The sequence below is a fragment of the Anopheles maculipalpis genome, chromosome 2RL, assembly GCF_943734695.1.
Source record: "Anopheles maculipalpis chromosome 2RL, idAnoMacuDA_375_x, whole genome shotgun sequence".
Lineage (NCBI taxonomy): Eukaryota > Metazoa > Arthropoda > Insecta > Diptera > Culicidae > Anopheles > Anopheles maculipalpis.
This window is the reverse complement of record NC_064871.1, coordinates 63387110-63411154: the sequence shown is the minus strand read 5'-3', so window position 1 is coordinate 63411154 and position 24045 is coordinate 63387110. Positions and strand designations below refer to the sequence as shown.

The window sequence follows — 24045 nt, the reverse complement described above, 5'->3', positions numbered from 1 at the left end:
ATCCGGAGTGCGGAACGAGGTGAAAGGGGCGGGCCTGGTGGATTCGCGCGAAAACTGCTGGAAGTTTTTCATCGATCGCGTCCGGCGTCAGCTTAAGGTGGTGCTTTGCTTCTCGCCGGTCGGGGTGACGCTCCGCGTACGGTCACGCAAATTTCCCGCCATCATCACGTGCACCCAGATCAACTGGTTCCACGAGTGGCCACAGGAAGCCCTGATGTCCGTTTCGCTGCGATTCTTACAGGAATTGACAGTCTTACCGGTCGAATGCAGGGACTCGATCGCACGGTTCATGGCCTACGTCCACACGTCCGTCAACTCAATGTCCAAGGTCTATCTGCAGAACGAACGTCGCTACAATTACACTACGCCAAAGTCTTACCTGGAGCAGATCAGTTTGTACGATAAACTGCTAAAGGAAAAGCACGGAGAGCTCCGTAAAAAGGTCGAACGTTTGGAGAATGGTTTGGAGAAGCTGCGAAACACCGCCGACCAGGTGGCGGCATTGAAGCAAAAGCTGGCCGTACAGGAAATAGAGCTCAAAGAGAAAAATGACGCCGCTGACGCACTGATTGAAATTGTCGGCATCGAAACAGAGAAGGTGCAGACGGAAAAAGCGATCGCCGACGAGGAGGAACAGAAGGTGGCCATCATCGCCGAGGAGGTCGCTAAGAAGCAGCGTGATTGTGAGGAAGATCTAGTGAAAGCTGAACCAGCTTTGCTAGCAGCTCAGGAAGCCTTAAACACGCTCAACAAGGCCAATCTCACTGAGCTGAAGTCGTTCGGTTCACCGCCGGGTGTGGTGACCAATGTCACCGCCGCTGTCATGGTGTTGTTGGCTCCGAATGGTAAAATACCAAAGGATCGAAGCTGGAAGGCGGCCAAAATTACGATGGCTAAGGTTGATACGTTCTTAGACTCACTGATCAACTACGACAAGGAACATATACATCCGGAAATCATCAAAGCCATTCAGCCCTATCTGAAGGATTCCGAGTTTGAGCCCGATTTCGTACGATCGAAATCGGCTGCTGCAGCCGGGCTCTGTGCTTGGGTTATCAATATCATTAAGTTTTACGATGTTTATTGCGACGTGGAACCTAAACGACGCGCCCTAGCAGCAGCAAACGCTGAACTTACGGCGTCACAGGAAAAGCTGGCCAACATTAAGAAGAAAGTTGCCGTAAGTATTCCATTACTCAGGACATAGGCCATGATTGGTTAAGTTAGCGGTGCCTTTTTGTTCTGTGCTTTAAATACAGTCACTTGAGGAACAATTGGCTAAACTGACAGCAGATTTCGAGAAAGCAACGGCCGATAAACTGCGTTGTCAGCAGGAAGCTGACGCTACACAGGCCACCATTCAACTGGCCAATCGCCTGGTCGGAGGACTTGCTAGTGAAAACGTTCGTTGGGCTGAAGCTGTGGCAGAGTAAGTTGAATGATTCTTATTGTACATGTGAGCAAGAGTTAATTTGAACATTGCTTGATTCTTCTCTGAATCTTAGATTTATGCAGCAAGCAACTACACTACCGGGAGACATTTTGCTCGTAACGGCTTTCATCTCATACGTTGGATGTTTCACGAAACAATTTCGGCTTGATATGATGAACAAGATGTGGCTACCGTTCTTGCGAGCCCTTGAGCCACCAGTGCCAATCACAGACAGCCTTGATCCGTTGCGCTTGCTTACTGACGACACACAAATAGCTACATGGCAAAATGAAGGGCTACCGAGCGATCGAATGTCCATCGAAAACGCTACCATACTGAGCAACTCTGATCGCTGGCCCTTAATGATCGATCCTCAACTCCAGGGAATTAAATGGATCAAGCAGAAGTACGGCGATATACTCAAGGTAATACGGTTAGGTTCGAAAGGATATCTGGAGATACTGGAAAAGGCACTAGCCAAAGGTAGCACTGTGCTGATTGAAAATATCAGTGAAAATGTTGATCCTGTGCTAGACTCCTTGCTTGGAAGAAATCTCATCAAAAAAGGACGGTAAGGCTTTCGGTCAACATTTCAAATGGACAGAATTATAACAACGACTTATTTCTCTTCTTCCCCAACAGTGCCATAAAAATTGGAGACAAAGAGGTCGAGTACAACCACAAATTTAGACTTATCCTGCACACCAAACTAGCCAACCCGCACTACAAACCGGAAATGCAAGCACAAACCACATTGATCAATTTCACTGTCACTAGAGATGGTTTGGAAGATCAGCTGCTGGCGGAAGTCGTCAAGGCGGAGCGACCTGACCTGGAAGAGTTGAAGGCAGACTTAACCAAGCAACAGAACGATTTTAAAATTATGCTCAAACGGCTAGAGGATGATTTACTGTCACGTTTGTCCTCTGCCGGCGGCAACATTCTCGGTGATACGGCACTGGTGGAAAACCTCGAGACGACCAAAAAGACGGCAGCAGAAATTGAGGAAAAAGTTACCGAAGCCAAAGTCACCTCGAAGGAGATTGACGAAGCGCGTGAACACTACCGTCCAGCTGCTGCCAGGGCCAGTTTGTTATACTTTATACTGAATGATCTTAACACCATCAATCCCATTTACCAGTTTTCTCTCAAAGCGTTCAGCGTAGTCTTCCAGAAGGCCATCTCAAAGGCCGACGCTGCGGAAGAAGTTCCAATCCGAGTACGCAACTTGATCGATTGCATTTCCTTCTCGGTGTTCCAATACACTACGCGAGGACTGTTCGAGTGTGATAAGCTGATCTTTATGTCACAGATGACGTTCCAGGTGAACATCAAGTAGTGAGCAAGTGGTACTTCTACCACACTAAATCGGAAACATTTTTCTTCTTGACACAGATATTGCTGATAAATGAAGAAATTACACCGGCCGAACTTGATTTCTTGTTGCGTTTTCCCATCAAACCGCACGTTACTTCTCCAGTGGATTTTCTCACCAATCTTGCCTGGGGTGGAATTTGCAGTTTGGCATCGAAGGATGAATTTAGAAATCTCGATCGCGATATTGAAACTTCCTCCAAACGGTGGAAGAAGCTCATTGAATCGGAATGTCCCGAGAAGGAAAAGTTCCCCCAGGAGTGGAAGAACAAAACGGCACTCCAGCGCTTATGCATGATGCGCGCCTTACGACCCGATCGGATGACCTATGCCATGACGTGCGTACGTTCACAGTGGGTCAGCTTTCCGTCTGATGGTTGTTTTACATTTTCAGGGATTTCATTGAGGAAAAACTTGGTGCCAGATACGTCGAGAATCGAACGATGGAGTTTGCCAAATCGTTCGAAGAAACCAGTCCATCCACACCGATCTTCTTCATACTTTCACCAGGCGTTAATCCACTGAAGGACGTGGAAGCGCTGGGAAAACAGTTAGGCTATTCTGCCGACAATGGTAACTTCTACAATGTGTCACTTGGTCAGGGTCAGGAAGTGGTCGCCGAAGCGGCTATGGACAAAGCGGCATCCTCCGGTCACTGGGTAATTTTGCAAAATATTCATCTGGTTAAAAAGTGGTTACCGGCTTTGGAGAAAAAGCTGGAGTTTTACTCCGAGGGATCACACGATAACTATCGCGTGTTTATGAGTGCCGAGCCTGCCGCTACCCCATCCGCTCACATTATACCGCAAGGCATTCTGGAGTCGTCGATTAAGATCACGAACGAGCCACCGACCGGAATGCAGGCCAATATTCACAAAGCCCTGGACAATTTTACACAGGAAACGCTGGAAATGTGTGGCAAGGAGGCGGAGTTTAAAGTGATTTTGTTTTCACTCTGCTACTTCCACGCTGTCGTTGCGGAGAGGCGCAAGTTTGGGCCGCAAGGGTGGAATAAAATTTACCCCTTCAATGTAGGCGATCTCAACATATCGGTGTCCGTGCTCTACAACTATTTAGAGGCTAACACCAAAGTGCCCTGGGAGGATCTTCGCTATCTGTTCGGAGAAATTATGTACGGTGGGCACATTACGGATGATTGGGATCGCCGCACTTGCATCACCTATCTAGAGGAATTGATGCAACCAGACCTGGTCGATGGGGAACTGTTTCTGGCACCGGGTTTTGCCGCACCCCCCAACACCGACTATGCTGGCTACCATGCCTACATCGACGAAGCAATGCCTCCGGAATCACCATATCTGTATGGGCTTCATCCCAACGCCGAGATAGGTTTTCTTACTACCACCTCCGAAAATTTGTTCCGAACCGTGTTCGAAATGCAACCGCGTGATGCCGGTTCTGGTTCCGGGACGACCGTGACGCGCGAGGACAAGGTAAAACAGGTGCTGGACGAAATCATGGAGAAGCTACCGGAAGAGTTTAATATGGCGGAAATCATGGGCAAGGTGGAGGAGCGTACGCCCTACGTTATCGTAGCATTCCAGGAGTGCGAACGTATGAACTATCTTACCGGTGAGATAAAGAGAAGCCTGAAAGAACTTGACCTTGGTATGAAGGGCGAACTCACCATCACGTCCGATATGGAAGATTTGGAGAATTCTCTCTTCCTTGATCAGGTGCCTGCAGTATGGGCTTCTCGTGCTTATCCTTCGCTGTTAGGCCTCACCGGGTGGTTCGTGGATTTGCTACTTCGATTGCGTGAACTCGAAACCTGGTCGGCTGATTTTGTGGTAAGCATTAAAGTTCAAGTCGGTATTCTTTCTGCTCTCCAAAAAATCTTTTCATTTTTTCGCCACATTCTCCTCAGCTCCCCATTTCTGTATGGTTGGCTGGATTTTTCAATCCGCAGTCATTACTGACAGCCATCATGCAGTCGACGGCAAGGAAAAACGAGCTTCCACTCGACAAAATGTGTTTGCACTGTGACGTGACAAAGAAGCAAAAGGATGACTTTTCTGCCGGACCCAGAGAAGGCGCCTACGTTCATGGCATATTTATGGAGGGTGCGCGTTGGGACGTACAGCAAAGTATCATCATGGAGTCTAAGCTGAAGGAGCTGTATCCCCAAATGCCAGTCATAAACATTCGGGTAAGGTAGCTAAAGCGAAACGTTTTGTCAATTGATCCAGCTTTCTCCTATCATGTTTTTTCGTTACTTTTGCTCACCTACTCTCTCTCCATTATAATTTTTAACCAGGCATTAACCCAGGATAAACAGGATCTCCGAAATATGTATGAATGTCCGGTGTACAAAACCAGAACACGTGGACCAACGTATATTTGGACGTTTAATTTGAAAACCAAAGACAAACCAGCCAAATGGACGCTAGCTGGAGTTGCTTTACTGTTACAAGTTTAAATATATGTTTGTTATCTTGTTGCAATTTGATTTTAGATGTTGTAGCGCGTGTACCTTGCACCAATTACAGACGTTTGTTGTAATCTGCTAACATAGCAGTAATATTTTTGCAATTGTTTTCCAAAATAGCAGCATTTTTTAGAGTTTAATAAATTAGAGCACTTACATGCACTGAAAAAAAGTGTTTTTTTTTTTTCTTTTTGTCGTGTTAACTTATTTCTAACGCCAGCATACCTTTTCGGATGTACTATAATCTTCACATACTCTTTTCAGCGCAAGTTTAGTATAACTGTGTCGTGACTAAAAGACACGTATATTTGGCTCTTCAATTTTCGATGCCAACGCGGTAACGGTGTGCACGGCTCCTTCCTCGTGAGCCTACTCTTCGTGTAGTGTCTTCGTATACTAAAACTGCCACAACCGCACCATCAATCGGACACAGCGCCATCTGTCGAGAAGTAGCTACCCGTCGTCGTCGAACCCGTCGAGTATTGTTGACACTTCTATTTTCCTATTGTTTCAATGTTCAGATTACGATTTCCTATTGTTTAACAATGATTATGTTTTGTACATCTGCAGATATTAATATAGTGCCATCATGATCAGAGGAGGTTAATTGTGGTAATTCCGCCACATAAGTCCCTTGTGACAAAGCATCGAACACCGTTGAACTTTGGCTGTCTAACATGTTTGAAACGAGATTATTTGAAATTACGCTTGAATCAGATGAAACAGAAGACGATAAATTGTTCGTTAACAACGCATATTCCGACTCATATCCATGTCCACTGTTCGAGGCATCGTATACTACCACTGGTTGCATACTTTCGACTTGGAGAAGCTTTTCTTCATTCATCGCTGTATTTTCCTTTGCCCTCATCATATCACCAACGGTAAGACGATGCGTCAGCTGATGTCTGCTGTACGTCTGTTTGTCGGCATACTTTCGGCCACAAGATTCACATCGGTAGGGCTTTTCTCCGGTATGCGTTCGCATGTGCACCTGCACATGACGCAAACGCAGAAACCCCTTGTTACAAATGGGACAAAAATGTTTCTTTTCTCCACCGTGGATCAATCGATGTCCGTAGTACGTGGAAGCAGTTTTAAACGTTTTCCCACAGCTGCGACACTCGTACGGCCTAGAGCCAGTGTGAGTGTTTTGGTGATCTTCAAAGTCACGCAGCTGAGCTATCCTAATGCCACAGTAGCTACACTGGAAACGTTTCATGTGCTGCCGTTTGTGCGAATGGTATTGGATCGATGTATCGAACGTTTTGTCACATTCTGTGCAATGGAACGCTTTCCGAACCCGTGTTGATGTTGGTGATGTTTTCTGCTCGAGATAGTGTGAAGTCATATGCTTTTTAAGTCTTAATTGACTACTAAACCGTTCTCCGCAAACTTCGCAAATGAATGGTCGCTCAAGGTTGTGACATCGACGCACATGTTCTGTTAGATTTGACTTTCGGTTGAAAGAAACGCCACAAAAGCTACATTTGTTTGGCTTCTCTCCCGTATGCGTTCGCATATGCAGTTTTACCTCGTAGGTAGAAGATAATGTCCGCTGGCAAATGGAACATCTGAGCGAATCGGGATTTTCGTGAAGTTTACAATGACTCCGCAAACTACGGTTCGATGAAAACTCGCTTTGGCATACATCACACTTAAATACTCTTGTGTTCTTGTCATGTTTTAAATCTTCGTGTAATCTCCGCGAACCGTACGCAGTAAAACGTTTATCGCAAAACCGACATTTCAACGGTTTTTGATGCATTAAATGATGCTTATTCAGTGAAGCTAAAGTTCTGACGATGACAACTTGGTGGACACAGCTTAGGCAATGGTATGGCAACAAGGATAGATGGGTCGGCATGTGGTACTCGAGATCCTTCACTGTATCATGTTCCGAGTTGCAAACAAAGCATTTGTTTCTCACAGCCTGTAAATCTTGTACACATTTGAGCACCGATTTACGACTTTCATGATTTGTAAGACAATCTTCAGCGTCGGTCCGGCCGTTCTCGTTAGAGTGTGCTTCGGGAGATGGTTTTTCTATTGCTAATTCTATGGTACTTTCTGCATGAACTTCATGTTCAATCTCTGGTTCTGGTTCTTCTAGATGTTCTTCGAGAAACAACGTTTCATTATCTTGACTCTGCAAGATAACCTCCTTCAATTCAGTTCTTCCTCCTTCAGCGTTCAGTTCTTCAATTTGAGGCATTGTGAAGGAATCAATTATGCTATTGAGTTGCGACCACCTTGAGAGCTTATTTTCCGTCCCAAGCTGTTCCTCTTCATTTAAGTAAATCCTCATGCTTAAATCGCTGTAAATTTTTATACTCGCATAGATTCTGACAGCGTAACGTTCGTCCGCATCATTTATGCTAAATAAATGTGCTACATTAGGCCTGCAAATAAACACCCATTCTTTGTTGATCAGTCTATCCTGCACTTCTGTTTTAAAACTTTTAAAATCTTCGATTAAATCCATTGTTCCAAGCTCATCGCTGTGAATATCTTCCAAGGTACGTTTTTGGGTTTGATGTGACTCTTCTCCATTCTCTGTATCGGCATTTCTATTCGAGGAAACCCCCAGATGTTGCGCCTCTGGAAACAAACTAGGTACTGCATTCGGTTTCAACCTAGCCGGCTTATCGTACCGTTCAACGTGCTCCGGTGCAAAATGGTTGATACAAATGCTGGAACGTTTGGACGGATTCCATCCAGGTCGATTAATAGCTTTTGTCCAACCGTTCAGAAGATGTGGATCATCGGGAAACTTGAATGTACTAATCGAAGGAAGACCACGTTTAATGGCTGCATCGTAGTTCGAACAACAGTATGGCACACAACACTTTCTACCCATACTTTCAGGCAGCATAGAATTACTTGAATCGACCGCTAGAAGTGTAAATCCAAAACAACTACGATTTGGTTGCGTTGTTTACATCGTTTGTTTACAATAATAGTTGCTTTGACATTTATCAGCTGTTTCGCTCCTTTCGTCCTGCTAATTTGAAAATTTTCAGTTTTTGTTAGAAAAAAACTCTAAAAACTTGTGCTTTGCCTTTTAAAATTACAAAAATTATATTTTACTTACAAACTAAAGATTCTGCTGGAAAAATAACGAACATAAATTTCATGAAGCAAATAAAAAATCTCAACCCCAGTCCCAGTACACAACTGTATGTTCTATACACACAACGTTTGTAAAGGGCCGGCCGCACATCATTTGACATTTATTCGTAGCTCAGCAAAAACAGAAACTTTTGCGGTACGATAAATTTTCGTTTTTTCATGTCCCAGAGTAAATCGAAAGATCCGTGCAAGGCAGCAGCTTGTAAAATTCAGACCTGTTTGCGAGGTAAGTATGGATCCCTTGGGGTTTTGAACGCAATAAACTGAAAATACGATGCTTACGTAATTCACACCTTTTCTCATTCAGAACACAGCTACGACGAGGTAAAGTGCTACGATGTCATCGAGGACATGCGGCAATGCTGTCTGAAGTGGCATAAAGTTTCATTGTGCTGCTCCGGCATCCAACTCGACCGTGACTACAAAGCAGAAAAGGAAACCATCCTACGGGAGCGAGAAACATCCCGTAAAAGCAATGCACACTGATCCGAGACGGCCGCTGCGTGTTCCAAAACGGACTTGGGTTCAACGTAATCCGCGATTGTTCAGCAACCTGCTAACTGGTACCGCTTTGTTAATATTCTTTTCGAAACCACTGTACGACGCGTTTATTGCCGATCCCGAACCAGGTGCTTTACCGCCACGGGAAATTCGTTCGATCCGCATAGGACCGAAGTAAAGTTTTTTTTTTTTGTGGTGTAATATTACGCGATGGAATCGGTAAAACGGGCCAACCAACGGCTCCGCAGCTATCCACTGTTGATGGCAAAGTGTTCAGTGGCTGCAGCGGCGTACGCCACATGCGTAACAACCGATTTAAATGTGGCACATCGGTCTTGTGATAAAGAGTTTCACAACTTCAAAGAGTGCATGCGGAAAGCCGCTATCGAAATGAAAACAAAACTGTAGGAATAGGTGATACTCCTCCGCTAACAAACGTAGAACGAGTGTAGATAACGAACTAACAGCAAACACTGACCCTCCCTCCTTCCGGTAATAAGATAGTTTTCTATAAAAGAGCCGTGCAAATCGGTTAAATGTGTTAAAAAAATGTCATTCAAGAAGCATCTCATCATCAGCACGCTCATACGTGTTTTTCTTATATATTATGGCGAAGTGCAGGACAGTTTGTCGGATGTGCAGTACACGGATGTAGATTACCGCGTGGTCACCGATGGCGCAAACCACGTGCTCGCGTTCGGCTCACCGTTTAAAAGACACACCTATCGGTACACACCGCTGTTGGCATATCTGGTACTGCCAAACCTGCTAGTACATCCGAGCTTTGGCAAGTTTATATTTGCACTGTTCGACATCCTAATTGGCGTACTTATCAAATGGATACTGCTCAATTGCTACCGCAGCAATAAAATATCGATCGAGACGAAGCTGCTGAAGCTGGAAACGCTGAACAATCGGAACAAATATCTGATAAAGCGAAAAAATGAAATCCTAAACAGCAACAACGAGTCGCTACCTCCGAAGTACATCCGGATGGCGGAACTTAGTGCCTACTGCTGGCTGTACAACCCGCTCACCATGATCATAGCAACACGTGGCAACGGTGACTGCGTTTCATGTTCACTGGTACTCCTTTCCATCTACTTTCTGCTAAAGAACGAGCAAACAAGTACGCAACACTTTATAGCTGGCCTATTTCTTGGCCTATCGATCCATTTTCGACTCTACCCGATTGGCTTCTGCTTAGCCTTTTATCTGGCCACACAAAATCGTACGGTTGAAAAGTGGCACGATATCGTACGCGCCATCGTACAACCAAATGTAAAGCAAATTGCACTCGTGTTGGGCACCATTATCGCCTTAGGCTCATCCACGGCACTATTCTATTGGCTGTACGGGTATCAATTTCTGTACGAATCCATGCTCTACCATCTGGTACGGAAAGATACGCGACACAACTTTTCGCTCTATTTCTATCTACAATATCTAAGCTCTACGTTCGATGTGACGATCCTAGAAAAGATTCTTACCTTCTTGCCGCAGCTCATCCTAATCCTGATGCTTACGGTGCGCTACGGACAGCACAGGCAAACGCTAGCCTTTGGCCTGTTTGCGATTGCGTTCGTAATGGTGACGTACAATCCGGTCGTTACGTCGCAGTACTTCGTCTGGTTCCTGTCCCTGTTGCCGCTGTGTGTGAAAAACTTTCGAAACATTGGCATCCGGAAAGCGGTTTTCATTCCAGTGATGTGGTTCATCTCGCAGGGAGGTTGGCTACTACCCGCCTATCTGCTCGAGTTCAAAGGTTGGAACACGTTCGAATTCATCTGGCTGCAGAGCATCGTGTTCTTCTTTTCCAACGTACTGATTCTGCAGATGCTTATTAGTAATTACGATATTGCTTACAATTATAAAATTGATTAACGCACACCACACCGTACGCTTGTATGCTCATCATCATCAGTCATGTAAATAAATTCTGATATGTTATTTGGTACTCGCAATGGTTTTACTACACATTCTATGAGATTGTTGTATACTACTGTGGGGCGGAATATGGCGCTTGCTTATTGTTTAAAATATAAGCTTAAATCGGATCGGATTAAAAATCTCCTGCCGAGTGCAGAGGTGCATCGCTCGATATGATTATATGATTGTTCGCGGATTTCCCCTAATGGTCCCTACAACATAAATCCTATCCCGGGTGTGTTAGATCGAATGGACACTCATTTGGTTGGTCTACGGCTAAAAATTGACTAGCACATCAAAAATATCTTTTTAAATCTAAAACTAATCGCACGCTACTTGTTAGCGATACAGGCTAAGCTGCTCTTTTAAATCATCTTCGTTTAAATTTGAACTATCAGCTTGCTTTTTCAACAGTTCAAAAATAGCTGCCAGCTGGGCCCGTTCAATCCTAAAAAATTTGAGAAGGATTAGATTGTATGGGGGAACTTACATTGTCTATTCATTCGCATCAACATACTCCTTTTCCGCTTGCCTTTGTTCATCGGTCAGTGACTTTTCGATCGACTTAAGTTTGGCTGATTTTAACTGGCCCAAAGATTCAATATGCAGTTGTCGGGTGGCTTCGTCTTCGCTTTCCTGCTCCTTTTGTTCGCTTTCATTGCTGCTATCTTCCGACGAATCATCTGACTGGTCAGAATCCTTCTATAAAAAGGCGGTGTAATTTCTCGTTTAATAGAAATGTTTATTTGCATTTGCAATAACAGCTTACCCTGTTTGGTTGTACAGTTTGTTTCTTATGACGATCAGTTTTGTTGGTGGAACTCCTCCTGCCCCGGTGCAGCTCCTCGTTCCGTTCTTCATTATCCAACGTTGCGCTACATCCAGTGAATCCGAGATATGCCGTCAACAGCACAACACATACCGATATTACCATACTGAAGATATAAAACGGCGAGAGATTTCGCGCGTAAATTAGCAAGTTCTCTACGTAGTTCATGGTTTTCTACGTTCGCTTCGGTGCCTTCGGTAGACTAGCAAACAGAGCACACAACAAATGTTTCCAAACAACAATCGGTTTGACGTTTACACTTGCGCAGACAGTGGAATCGAGACGAGTGATTCCCGGTCAAATTGTGGTGGGGAAAATCAACAGAAAGCTCCCAAACTAAACAGTGACCCCAACAGAAACTCGATACTTTGAGATTGAACGTTTGATCGATTATAAGGACGATTTTCCTCAGCCTATTCCATACCATTGGACACTGGCAAAGTAAAACTCGCCATTTCAGAAAACAATTCCCCTTATAATGTACGACGAAAGGGTTAAGATGCTGATAAGTTAATGCTGCTTTATTAAGGCATAACTGCTTTTTCTATAACCGATAACGTGAAATATGACCTTTTTTTGGTTTTGGTAGACAGCATGATACTTTACAAAAAAGACTTTGTAAAGAGATGTTTAAATGAAACTGTTAAAGATGACAAATAATTTAGGATTGTTTGTCTGCCAAAGAAAGCCAAAAAGTATTGTAAAGATATGTAAAAAAATGTTTAGAGAATGGTAGCATGGCATCGCAATACGTTTCGTTTTACCAGAATCAAAATCTCGAATGCCGTTCTAGGGCATTACGTGTGAATGTGTCTGAATCAAGGTTCCTACTTCACACATCTGTCCTCTTTCGGACTTATCGGTCGTGTTAGTACCGTCGAACCTATTTTTGTAACCTATAACTATATAAAAAATTTAAGGAGATAGGGCAAAGGACTTTTTTCGAACAACAGCGAGAAGAGACAAGAGATTTTTTAATGTACTTACGCACTTAAGCACACAACATATTAATAAACCACACAACGATTCATTTCTACCAAAGCCAGTTTATCGATTTACATCGATTTTGTCAATAGGGTTAACTGGGTATGATTGGAAGTAGTATGCGCTAAAAATGTGGGTAAAATATTCAAAAATCACTAAAAACTAAAGAAAGGAAACATTTGAAGAAATATTATTATTATTACAATATGCCCCTACGAAAGCGATTTTTAATATTTTCTGTTGTGATAGGTTAGTAAAACGGTATGAAGCGAAATGTTCGATACAAGATGAATGGGTTGCCCAGAACTTTCCTATGAAAATCGTCCAATGTTTCCAAACTAATGTTCAATTTCAAGGCCTTGGTCTGCGGCTTAAAGCACTGTATTCACTGAATATAAAGTATCAAAAGAGCTAAAGATAAAATAGTAGTTTTATGTAAGGAATTAATTATTATAAAAAGCTAGTTCTTATTCAGAGGAATCTAGTTCTTATTCAGAGGAGCGATTTCACCGCGCATTTATTAATTCGGATTTCATACAAATCGTGCGTAACTCATTTAACAGTTTCATAAGATATTTTTTTTTTTTGGTTTTCTCTTCTACGGGCAACAATAACTTCTACACCGTACTAAAAATCGAAATCCACAACTCTGCCTAGGTGACTACTATTCAATGGAAAGCTCAAAGCTGTTGCTGTAGGTCCGTATATGGTGTAAAATAAAATTTTGCTTACTTCATGGTTCGAGCCATTAGGAGGCTTCCAGTGAACACTCATTGTGCGGTGTCGTTCGTTACCACCGGAAGACGAACGGGTTCCGCGTCCGCAAATACCGAGCTGTAGGAATTGTTTCTAAACTCGTAGTCAATTTTTAGCTGTTTCTCTTCACCAAAGCAAGGATCGTAAAAACCAGGAAGTTCACTCTGCAAATAAAATGAATTAAATTATTTCCATTTTTAAACAGTATTTGCTTATGGACAGGAGCCACCAAACTTACCTTGCTAGATGAATACAAAGTCAGCTGCGAATCTTTTACCAGACATTGCAAAGGAATCCGAACATCAATAACGTAAGGATTCTGCTGCAAAAAGCCCATATCGTCCGCTTCTTCCAGAGAAACATTATCAACGTCCGAAAATTTACCATACAAGGCCGACACGATGATTAGTCCCTGGCTTTTGAATTCGTCTTTGCGTATGCGCTCGTACAGTGCACCCATCAGGGAAATTGCCGATTCGGCCTCTCTTCGTTTTTCCGCCATCCGTGCACTGTTTGTTTCTTTCACCCGTTCAATGTTTTTCTGCTTTGTTGCCTCATTCATAGGATCGAACACCATTTTCTTCAGCACGAAGTACGTTAGTAGAGGCGTTACGGTAGCATAAAATATAGCTGCCGGAATGATTTCCTCGCTCAGATGAATCGGGAACAAGTACGTTTGCGTAGAACGGATAATTCTACAATGACACATTTGAGATTATTTTTTGGAAAAAGTACATAAAAGGGAGGAAATGTTTCATACTTAATTTTTAGCATCACGCCAGACGGTACACCGACACAAACTGTCGCAGAAACAGCACTGTACTTTGAGACCTTCTTCTCTGCTCCGCATTCGGACAGGAAGCCAAACGTGCCACCTCTGGAAGGGATAAAGCGAACGTTGTTAATCATTTTTCGAAAGACCACTTAAAAACGACCCTTCCGGACTCTGCTTACTTTAGCGCTACTCTGAGTTTTAGACCTTGCTCTAATAGTTTCCTCGTGTACGCGGCAGCCACATAGCAGTGAGGAATACCCAACGTTATAGTTAGATTGCAATGGTACTTTTCCGTGTTCCTTTCCACAACGGTTGACATAGAGTTCTGCAATCCCGCATTGTACGTCAGATACCCTACCGTGTTCTTATCAAGCTGTATTGCCGTAGCTAAAAAGATAGTTTCAAACAGCGTTTACTACATAAATCGATCACACGAGACTTCCCAATTCCATACTTCCTGTCAAACCCGGTATGATTGCATTCGGTCGAAAATGGAACGTTGTTCCTCCGGTGAGAAAAATCCTGTTCGTAAGATTACGGGAACCTTTCGCACCCAACACGGGTCCATTGCCAGCGCCGCAGTCAACCTCAAACCAACCCTTGTTGATTAACCGCTTCCCGGAGAGAAGGAAGTTACCACTGCCTACACCATTTTGGAGATGAAGACTGCCGGAAAGTGTTGCAATTTCCGTCCGCGACAAAGGTGCCTCGATCGACTGTGACATGCTCATGCCTGACACCTCGATCGATGGTAGCAAACCGGTGTCGTAATATTCGTCATCATAGCGACTGAAAAAATCGGTCGCATTGATGTGCACCGAAATGTTCCCTCTCGGGTTGGTTTTTTGCTGCAAGCGCCGTTCTTCCCGCTCCTGTGCCAAACGCTCATATTCTTCCCGTATTTCATTCGGTGTTTTGGTGCGATGCACAATTTCCCAACCTTCCGTCTCGAGGCCTTTTACACCGAGTGAATCGTAAATGGCACGCTGATGGGGATCGGACAGCACTTCGTATGCCTTTTTCGTGCGATTAAACATAAGTTCAGCTTTTTGCTTGCTTTCCCCATTGCCGTGTTTGTCTGGGTGGAAAATCCGGCTAAGATTTCTGTAAGCTTTGCTTATCTCCTCTTGGGTAGCCTGAAAAGCAAACCAGACAAGAATACGCCGGGCGGGTTAGGTTAGTTTGTTGATGTAATCAGATGCTCGGATGATGAAACCATGCGCGTTTTCGGGTCGCTCAAAAGCTACATTTTTTATTAGCAACTTACACTCCGAGGTAAATTTAAAGTTGCGTAGTAATCTTCCTCCACGTAATCTAACTCTTCATTATCGTCCATCGCGAGCGAAAAGTGGTTTAACGCAATTGAAAATTTACTTGTAAACAAACCGAGAGCCTTTCGGCAGTGCACAACTGCTGACAGCGATTTCCGTATCACCTAGGTCGGCCGCAGGACAATTTTAGTGACAAAGCACTGCATTGAAATAGGTATATTTTTTACTCAACAGTTATTTAAAACTTATAAGTTGAATCGAAATGAAATAACAATAAATAATAAAACGAATAACGAAATAAACAATTTTCATAAAAATCAATATCGATTTCAATCAAGTATTGGAACACTACTGCGTAAACTGCACGGATAACCCGAAAAAAGTAGTTATTTCAAAACGACAGTTGTTATATAATGAATTCCTATGGTAAACTGGAACCCAACACCGAGAATTGCACACATTCCTAGTACAAGAGCATTTTTAAAGCAGATAAATTTGTATTCTGCATCGTGGCGGTGGAAATAAAAAAAAAGGTAGATCGGTTCGATTGATAAGTTCGGCGAAATTCGTTAATTGGTTATTGGTACTTAAACATATTCCACAAACTCATACTTAATTTATCGCAACGGAATATATTGGAGTTTGATAGCCCATGTAGATCCTAAAAAAAATCTTGATTTCATAAAAGTTTTGCGAACATCGTTCGTATCCATCAATTCTCAGCAATCGTTTATCCGAATGCTCTTCGATGGTTTTTGGCTTTAAGAAGAGTACACGATAGGACCAGGATTGAAATCCTATCGGAACCGCGCCTGTAGTGAGGATTGACTGTATAATTACTTGGTATTAGTAAGTCTAGTAACGCTCTCGATGGTTGGCGAGACCTAGTAGATCATCAAGCCAAGAAGAGGGAAAAAAGAAGTAGAAGAAGAAGAAAAAAAGTGCGTAAGAAAAGCAGAAGGCGATATTCTAATTCTGCTTTTGTAAAAATATGTAAACATGTAAAAATCTTAGTACTATTACTTCATTGTAAGAACAAGTTCTAGTCTTCTTCTTCTTCGCTTAACGACCTCTAAGGCAACTCCGGCCATCGAATGGCTTACTAGACTCGCCGATAGTTGGATGGCAGTCAGTCCTCACTACGGGGGGACGGTCTAGATGGGATTTGAATCCCGATTCTACCGCTTGAAGACCGGCCCCGCTGTCGACCATACCACCGGGCCGCCATTAATATTTTCATATTGATGACAAATTTGCATCGATGTCACTCATGATCTATGACTCATGATCATGTGCAATTGTCTACTATTGCACTATCGCTGTTTTTCACACGGACGCATAAAGGATTGAGATATCTGGTGCTATTCTAATGATAAAATCAGCCTATCTGAGCCTGACCGAGTTTAAATCACTTTGGACAACCCGTTATTATAGAACTGATTATTCTGCTACGGGTATAGTAAATCAAAGGCCTGGGGGTGTATATTTGCTCCCTACATGAAGACACTGGCATCAAATCTCATTCAGAATATCCTTGCAAAGAATATGCAAAAGATCATCCAGCTACAAGAAAATCAAGAACCTTTGCTCTAACCTGTAATCGATAGGTTAAATAAAATTACATTGAGATTTTGTCAAATAAGCTTGCCAATTATAATTATTGTCTATTATCCACTTCATCAAGGTTAAAACACAATGTCGTGCTTCATGAATGACTACATCCTCTCTTTCATTTGACCTAAATGATAATGAAAAAAGAAAAACAAAGAACAGTTAAACAAATGTATAAACTAAAACAGGTTTGTTCAATGATAAATTTTATTTATTTGTTACTCGTTTTAATTCTGCTAACGCAGTCGCATGGTAAATGCAAATTGCACAAGGTAAATTTAAGACAATGTTTGGTAAGTTTATTTCAAACGAAACGACATTTGGATATCAGTGGAACACGCAGTATGTTCGAATGATACCATGTGTTTAACCAACTGCACTACCAGGTTACCCGGCACTCTGAAGCGCCCAAAACCTGTTCATTATCTGTTGCTGTAACCACCTGCACTGCAAGGGAATACCATTCAAGTCTCTTTCGATGCTATATAACCTAACCAAGTTGATGCATTTCTCACCAGTGTCTAACAGAGCCAAGGTGGAAACGATTGAAACATGGAAGGGAAATTGTGCTGTTTTGCTGTATTTGCCGGTAGGCTTCAATGTTTCTCAAATACTGGAAAAGGCGTTGTACAACGGAACACATAAATTCAGTGACGAATCAATTTTCAATTACAGTGTTGCTCGTACTGTTTCAAGTGAGTGCTGGTGAAGAAAGTGATTGCACCGTTCCTTGTCCTCACATACTGGATCCAGTTTGTGCAACCGATGGACGTAAATTTCAGTACTTTTCCAACAGATGTCTACTAGACGGCCACAATCAGTGCGAACCAAATAATAGTAAGAAAAAATGGCCACAAAATAGACGGATAAGAGATTATGATCATTAATCTGCTTTCTTCTTCTTCTTGCCCAAAGGATTCAGAGAAGTCGATGAGAGTAACTGTGATGATGACGACTGGCAGCGATAAATGGCTGACGGTGGCTACGTTAACCTTCATTAATTTTTGGTACGCTCAACATTAACGCATTGTTGATTTCCTAGCTCTGTCTGTAGGGTCTGTCGGTCTAACATTGAAATGAAATTCGTAGAGAATAAAATGTTAAATCTGTTACATTTTACTTATACATTGTGGTTCTCCGTTCGGTTTTTTTCTTCCGTAAACAAATGATTTCTCTTTTCGTCCATGTTTTACCGCTCTTTCGGATTATGTTTTCATCGTATGTTTTAGGTTGCAGCCAAGCCTACGCATAAATCAACAACTTCAACACCATTTCGAACCTTTTTAGAATGCTTTTGATATGCGCAAGATACAGCACCGTGATTGATGCGCTGCTGCGTTCAGTAATATCTTCTCATTTATTGACTGTTTTTGCTTCGTTACTTCATACGAGACAGAAATCCAAAAGTTTTCCTGTGAGAGAAAATTGATTGGTATAATTACAGTAAAAGCTTTCCCCAAATTACCTTAAAAGAAGTAATGATAAGTCTTCAGTATAGGGCGCATTTCATGTATGTGGATTTATCTGCTCCAAAAGCTATGAGGTACCAGGTATATTAACTGCAATAACGATTCTGGATGTAAACGAAGCTGTCTCATATAATGCAGTAACTAAATTTTAGGTCCATTTAACATTTTGAGGTAAATTAAAAGAGCAACAATTCTTAACATACTGTGGTTTGCATGGATTTCGCAAATCTTTGACGAATAAAATTCACTCACATACAAGGTACGAAATAAACTCACCTCAATCAAACAAAACGCATGTCGATAAATTATCTCAAATGCTTCCACAAATCTCTATAACGATGCCATTTTCATCGGACGTAAAGTTTGTGAGGGCTTATGTCCCGCCTGGGACTGTAGTTGGTGTCCTCGCGCTCATCATAAAATAACACGTTATACCTTCCCACTCAGCACCTGTATCACAATCTACACGGAGAACACATTTTACGATTATCCTTTCGTAAGCAAAGGGCGGCACCCGACTAAGCCGCACGTATTAGCACTAAAACCTGGATACCCTTTCGACATGTTGAAAAGGTGATAGCAAATCTTTGACTCGTTTCAGAAGAGTAATGTTACCTTTTTCGTATAAAAAGAGATATTTTTTATGAATTCGCTATGAATAAATATAATTTATTACCATACATATATCCTTTTGGTAATTAATATTGATGAGAGAAAAGTAATGCAAATGAGTGTGTGTCATGATACAAAATTTTAAGTTGATGAAACCGACAGTGTCATTCTCCTATTAAAAATAAGCATAAAATGGATGAAAAATCTGGCTAGGGATTGTAGATGCAGATTACCACGTAATTGGTTCGAGTAAAATGGCACAATATTTTAAAAAATTAAAGCCCTATGTAACCAACATGAGGCGGTTTAGTTTAATTTTCACACGACTGTTACTTGCAGGACGGTTTAAGGGAAATTAAGGAAAGTCATGAACCTCTCGAAGCTTTCATAGAAAGTCAAAGAAGAAGTTAGATAAAGTACATTAAAAAAACATAACTCTTTTATCGTCATTATCACGTTAACCAACTGTATTCTAAGACATGAGGTTGTATTGTTAAATATTCTATTGTATTCTATCAATACGGGTTTAGACTAGTGGCGGATTAACCTATGGGCGTAGGTGTTGGACTACATGGTGTTGGGCCTTCTTAATCCTTGGGCCTCCAAACACCTTGATCCGCCACTGGTTTAGATCCGCCAAAGACTAGTTGAGATAAGCTATGGAGAGTCTCCTTGGTTTTAGTCAAGGTAGTGGTACGACACTGGCCTGAACACAACTGATCCTTTAGAGTCTATTCCTCTAGGTATTGATGTGTGATATAACTGCACTACTTCTCATGACATAACATCCCGATGCAAACTTCAATGGTCAGATTAAATAGTTTATAGCTGAGTAACGTACAGTACTGGACAAAATAAATCATACGCGGAAGATTTAAGTATTGCATAGAAAAATATTTCAAATAGTTTTATATGCATGCAAGAAGTTGTTATAGCCAACAGTAGGTTTTTAAGCAAGGACAAAACAAATCATATACTTGAAAAACATTTTTTCTTGCCGTGATAATTAACTAACAGTTCAGGCAGCACTGTGGCTTATTTGACAGTTCTTTTAACGGAAAGCTAGTGGATCAAAATTTTGCGTCATATGAAAAGTGTAAAATGTCAGGAAAACAAATTTCGCTCGATGTGAGAAATCTGTTTATAAGCGATCCCGAAAAAGGAATTGCTATCCAGAAAATTGCTGAAAAGTAATTTCGATTGGAGCTGTGCAGCATATCTGGGGGAAAAAAAAACGAAACCTTTGGAATTGTGCGCAACTTATCTGGACAGAGACGTCATCGCGTAACGACCCGTCGTGATCGTGCGAGAATATTTCGGATGGCGAAACAAAACCCTAAGTTGTCTTTCAGGGAAATTAAGGAAACGATTAATCTGGATGTCGATCGCCGTACTATGAGCCGGCGCCTCAACGAGAGTGGTTTGAAAAGTTGTTTGGCATAGAAGCGTCCTTTCATAAGCATGCAAAACAAACGGAACGAACGTGCTCGAATGGCCACCCCAATCTCCCGACTTGAATCCGATAGAGAATTTGTGGTGTTATTTGGACGATAAAGTGGACAAAACATCGATTTCCAACCAAGACGAATATTTTGATGTTTTGAAAACAGCGTGGGAGAAAATTGATCAAGAATATCTACGGAATCGCGTTGAAAGTATGCCTCGTCGATAGAAAGCGGTGCTGAAGGCAAAAGGTGGTCATACCAAATATTGAGGGTTAAAAAATAAAAGGAGATATTTGATATAAGCATAACTTGTGAATAAGAAATATGGTGTATGATTTATTTTGTCCACACATATCCTTTCCTGAAAGATAGCATATATTTAGAAAGTCTGCATGACTGAATTCTAATAACTTAACTTCTACAACATTATTGTCTGATAATAGGACAACAACTTTCCTCAAGATAGCATTGTTGTAACTATCACATTGAAAGAAATATTGAGCTTGGAGAAAGAATAGTTAAAGCGTATGAATTATTTTGTCCAGTACTGTATGGTTCCGATGTGATGTTGATGCATGTCCAAACATTCTACTTCTACTTCTAGTTGCCTTTCAGTTCTATAAATATCATATTGTAAATGAATTAGTAAATGTACAGATTCCACTTATTTTTGAAGCTAGTCCGAGTGGTTCGGGTACTTTTCCCATCACTACTGCTGATACCATGTAGTTGGCTAGCCGGTTCTCATTACGGCGAAACGGAACGGATGAGATTTTAACCACAGTCCTGCCTTGTGACACTAGCGCCGCTATCCGCTACTACCGCACCACCGAGAGTGAGATTGTGTGGTACAGGTCATCGTGTTATTCTTTCTAGTCTCTTTGATTCGATTTTATCCCGATTTTAGCTGGTGAAACAATGCTTTGCCGTGTTGCACTCGCTCGAACTGATTGACATCGCACCCGCTCAGACATACAGATAAACTTTTAAAAAAGTTACTGAAAATTATATCAGCCAGAAAAATTGCTGTGTACAAACAATTATGAACAGAGTTTCTAAGATAACACTTATTAAAATTCAAAGAGTTTCATGTTGTAACGTCCATAAACAGCGTGACGCCTAAGCGCGATTTCATTATCCCCCATCCTATTCATTATCCTCCTTACCTATTGTAGCAATACGTAACGATAAAAGATACCCCCATTCAAAATTCCTTTAGTATTAAATTTTCAAACATCATAGTATCTGTTAAGAATATTTTTGTGTACGGGACAGTTTGAGAAACTTTTAAAAAGCCCTGGTACCTAAATAGCCCATTTTTCACGGCACGACTATATACCGAAATTCACCAGGCATGTGTTAAAATATAGATGGATTTCACATGGCAATAAAAATGAAACTGCTTAAGATAACTCAAAGATTCAAATTATACTTCTATCCTTGATTCAAACAACATTTAACAACTATATTTTCCTATTCTTCTGGACTGCTGCACGAAAGTTTGCAAGGACCGTAGCCATGGCTGCCCGAAAGACTAATGTTCATGGTTTATGGAATGTAATGATGCTACAGAGGCATATTCAGGAGCTCTGTTGGTTGTGTTCCTGTTGTGAGTCTCTTCGATCGTGTTGTGACGCTCTCAGTCAATTATTGTCAATTATATGGACTGCTTTATCTCAGACGTGGACAATGTTCATCTTGTGTGATGTATGGCAATGTGCTGTCACGAAATTATTCCCTATAACTCATTCAATGAGTTTTATAACTTCACCCAACCTGTACGGATGTTGGAAATGTCAGAATGAGTATCCATATTTTAACTGTTTTCTCTCACTGATGCTTGTAGCGATTGTAGCGAATTCAGCACATTCAATTGTCACCTTGTGGTAGTGTAAGTAGGTAGGAAGTTTGACGATGTAAATAATAGTTATGTGTTAGTGTTAGGAGTACTACTCACAGGACACGAGCGATCGAGAGCGGCGATTATCGTTTTCTAGAACACGAGCGATCGGGTACGCCGATCTCTCTTATCCTTCGACCGCCGACCTGTACGGTCGAAACCTTAGATGACGTAGTAATCGAATGTATCACGTTGATAGAAAATAAACTGTATACCACAAGTATAACAATGCTCATATCGGAAACACATTTTCATATTAAATTTCTTATCTGTTTTTGCCATAGAGGCTCCTATTGAATTAATAATGTAGTACTTGTTTGACTTACACGCAAAAGAGAAGTTGCTAAAGACCATATGCATGTATTGCTAGGGCAAAACGATTCTAATAGTAACAGAGGGAGAGCGGGGTGTATCCTATACACCCCCCCCCCCTCCTTTACCTTCCCTCCCTATTTGTGTTACGTAATTTATGGAAGATCCCTTTATGTCTTTATAATTTATATTCGATTATAATGTTAGTAGCTGTTTTACAGGCTTTAACTGATTTCTCACCTACATACAAACAATTTAAATATTATTAAACTGATGATTGGTGGTTATGATGTGTATCAATAACCTTATATTCCTAGTTTTGGCAACATGCAATTCTACCGATGATCAAACAATAGGTTTTCACACGATAGTATCTTACAGGATCAACCACAAAGCAATATTCACACAACTTGCATAAAGTCAAACCTTCACTAGCACAAAATCCCAATTCAAACATTTGTACCTGCTACGTGGGTGCGTGACAATGAGTGCGTTTTTGAGCAGTTGTATGCTTGGAGAAATATACTCTGTGGAGAGGAAATTGAAAAGTCTAACCCTTAGCTTCCTCCTACCACCCAAAACACACACGCTTTAGACCTGACCGAAACATGCAAATGGAAGCAGAAATCAAATGCATACACATTTGCATAGCTTGGCGTGTGGAGTGTTTTCGATAGGTTCTTTGGCTGGACTGGTAAGTAGAGCTAGAAGGCAACAGCGCATACCGAGCAGAGGAAGTACGATTTATTATTAAGCTTAACAAGAAAACGACACCAACCACATCGTTTTGGGTGCCGTTTGCTTACCCGCATTATTGCACAAGGTCAGAAATACGGCCCTGAGCTTGAGCCAGTGGACGGGAGCAAATCCTTCAGGACTCTTTCGCTGACTTCGCTTGACTTTCGTGCTTGCTGCTGATCGGAAGGAAGCAACAGTAGTACCCGGTTGCTGACCAGCATTTGCCGGATGACAGAGCCGGACGTAACGTACGGAGCCTGTAGAAGGTAATCCTGTTTCCACAACCGATTTCTCAGTGAAACAAATATAATGGTCAACATACAATCGACGTCGGCTTACTGCTTTCAAGCTGGTCAGTGGCGAATGGCCACAGCCGCAGCTCCACATATTCTAAAGTCAACATGTGGGGTAAAGCACCGTCCACCTGCTGCTCTCCACAGCATCAAATCTGATCCGGAACAATGTGAGAAATCTGTTCCTTCCTATGTCGGTAGCCATTAGTGTATGTTGCTTAAATCCTTTCAGT

At 41.9% G+C, this 24045-nt stretch overlaps 7 protein-coding genes across 7 annotated transcripts in view; 4 read left to right on the top strand and 3 right to left on the bottom strand.

The window, feature by feature from the left end:
- The window catches only part of LOC126556484 (dynein beta chain, ciliary), a 16633-nt gene extending 11376 nt beyond the window's left edge, over positions 1-5257 (top strand). Inside the window, exons 19-26 of the mRNA XM_050211748.1 lie at positions 1-1180; positions 1260-1429; positions 1506-2003; positions 2075-2756; positions 2828-3144; positions 3201-4617; positions 4695-4976; positions 5085-5257. The exon at positions 1-1180 is cut by the window's left edge and continues 170 nt beyond it. Of these exons, the coding sequence (XP_050067705.1) occupies positions 1-1180; positions 1260-1429; positions 1506-2003; positions 2075-2756; positions 2828-3144; positions 3201-4617; positions 4695-4976; positions 5085-5246 (4708 nt within the window). The 3' untranslated portion in view covers positions 5247-5257. The remainder of the gene's footprint in view (positions 1181-1259; positions 1430-1505; positions 2004-2074; positions 2757-2827; positions 3145-3200; positions 4618-4694; positions 4977-5084) is intronic.
- Positions 5258-5787: 530 nt separating this feature from the next.
- On the bottom strand, positions 5788-8115 carry LOC126568842 (zinc finger protein 25-like). The gene has a single exon (XM_050225495.1). The coding sequence runs from the start codon at positions 8113-8115 to the stop codon at positions 5788-5790; it is 2328 nt and encodes a 775-aa protein (XP_050081452.1).
- Positions 8116-8474: 359 nt separating this feature from the next.
- On the top strand, positions 8475-9009 carry LOC126556468 (cx9C motif-containing protein 4). The gene is made up of 2 exons (XM_050211732.1): positions 8475-8613; positions 8695-9009. The coding sequence occupies exons 1-2, from the start codon at positions 8547-8549 to the stop codon at positions 8871-8873; spliced, it is 246 nt and encodes an 81-aa protein (XP_050067689.1). The 5' UTR covers positions 8475-8546; the 3' UTR covers positions 8874-9009.
- An 85-nt stretch (positions 9010-9094) lies between these two features.
- LOC126556472 (uncharacterized) lies at positions 9095-9320 on the top strand. Its single transcript, XM_050211737.1, has one exon. It carries the CDS (start codon positions 9099-9101, stop codon positions 9294-9296), a length of 198 nt encoding a protein of 65 aa, XP_050067694.1. The 5' UTR covers positions 9095-9098; the 3' UTR covers positions 9297-9320.
- Positions 9321-9423: 103 nt separating this feature from the next.
- Positions 9424-10772, top strand: LOC126556116 (GPI mannosyltransferase 1). Its single transcript, XM_050211329.1, has one exon. The coding sequence runs from the start codon at positions 9438-9440 to the stop codon at positions 10770-10772; it is 1335 nt and encodes a 444-aa protein (XP_050067286.1). The 5' UTR covers positions 9424-9437.
- Positions 10773-11101: 329 nt separating this feature from the next.
- Positions 11102-11823, bottom strand: LOC126556534 (uncharacterized). Its single transcript, XM_050211796.1, has 3 exons — positions 11587-11823; positions 11335-11516; positions 11102-11265 (listed from the first exon to the last, which is right to left on the bottom strand). The coding sequence occupies exons 1-3, from the start codon at positions 11812-11814 to the stop codon at positions 11157-11159; spliced, it is 519 nt and encodes a 172-aa protein (XP_050067753.1). The 5' UTR covers positions 11815-11823; the 3' UTR covers positions 11102-11156.
- Positions 11824-13400: 1577 nt separating this feature from the next.
- On the bottom strand, positions 13401-15549 carry LOC126556042 (dnaJ homolog subfamily C member 11). Its single transcript, XM_050211210.1, has 6 exons — positions 15429-15549; positions 14616-15297; positions 14341-14548; positions 14147-14263; positions 13625-14081; positions 13401-13550 (listed from the first exon to the last, which is right to left on the bottom strand). Exons 1-6 carry the CDS (start codon positions 15495-15497, stop codon positions 13401-13403), a joined length of 1683 nt encoding a protein of 560 aa, XP_050067167.1. The 5' UTR covers positions 15498-15549.
- Between the last annotated feature and the right edge of the window lie 8496 nt (positions 15550-24045).

Coding starts and splice junctions, on each gene's coding strand:
- LOC126556042 (XM_050211210.1), bottom strand. CDS start 15,497: ATGGACGATAATGAAGAGTTAGATTACGTGGAGGAAGATTACTACGCA. Junction 14,549..14,615: donor CATACCGGGTTTGACAGGAA/GTATGGAATTGG, acceptor CTATCTTTTTAG/CTACGGCAATACAGCTTGAT. Junction 14,082..14,146: donor GGCGTGATGCTAAAAATTAA/GTATGAAACATT, acceptor GTGTCATTGTAG/AATTATCCGTTCTACGCAAA.
- LOC126556534 (XM_050211796.1), bottom strand. CDS start 11,814: ATGAACTACGTAGAGAACTTGCTAATTTACGCGCGAAATCTCTCGCCG. Junction 11,517..11,586: donor AAACTGTACAACCAAACAGG/GTAAGCTGTTAT, acceptor TTTTTATAGAAG/GATTCTGACCAGTCAGATGA. Junction 11,266..11,334: donor CAAAGGCAAGCGGAAAAGGA/GTATGTTGATGC, acceptor CAAATTTTTTAG/GATTGAACGGGCCCAGCTGG.
- LOC126568842 (XM_050225495.1), bottom strand. CDS start 8,115: ATGGGTAGAAAGTGTTGTGTGCCATACTGTTGTTCGAACTACGATGCA.
- LOC126556468 (XM_050211732.1), top strand. CDS start 8,547: ATGTCCCAGAGTAAATCGAAAGATCCGTGCAAGGCAGCAGCTTGTAAA. Junction 8,614..8,694: donor AATTCAGACCTGTTTGCGAG/GTAAGTATGGAT, acceptor TTTCTCATTCAG/AACACAGCTACGACGAGGTA.
- LOC126556116 (XM_050211329.1), top strand. CDS start 9,438: ATGTCATTCAAGAAGCATCTCATCATCAGCACGCTCATACGTGTTTTT.
- LOC126556472 (XM_050211737.1), top strand. CDS start 9,099: ATGGAATCGGTAAAACGGGCCAACCAACGGCTCCGCAGCTATCCACTG.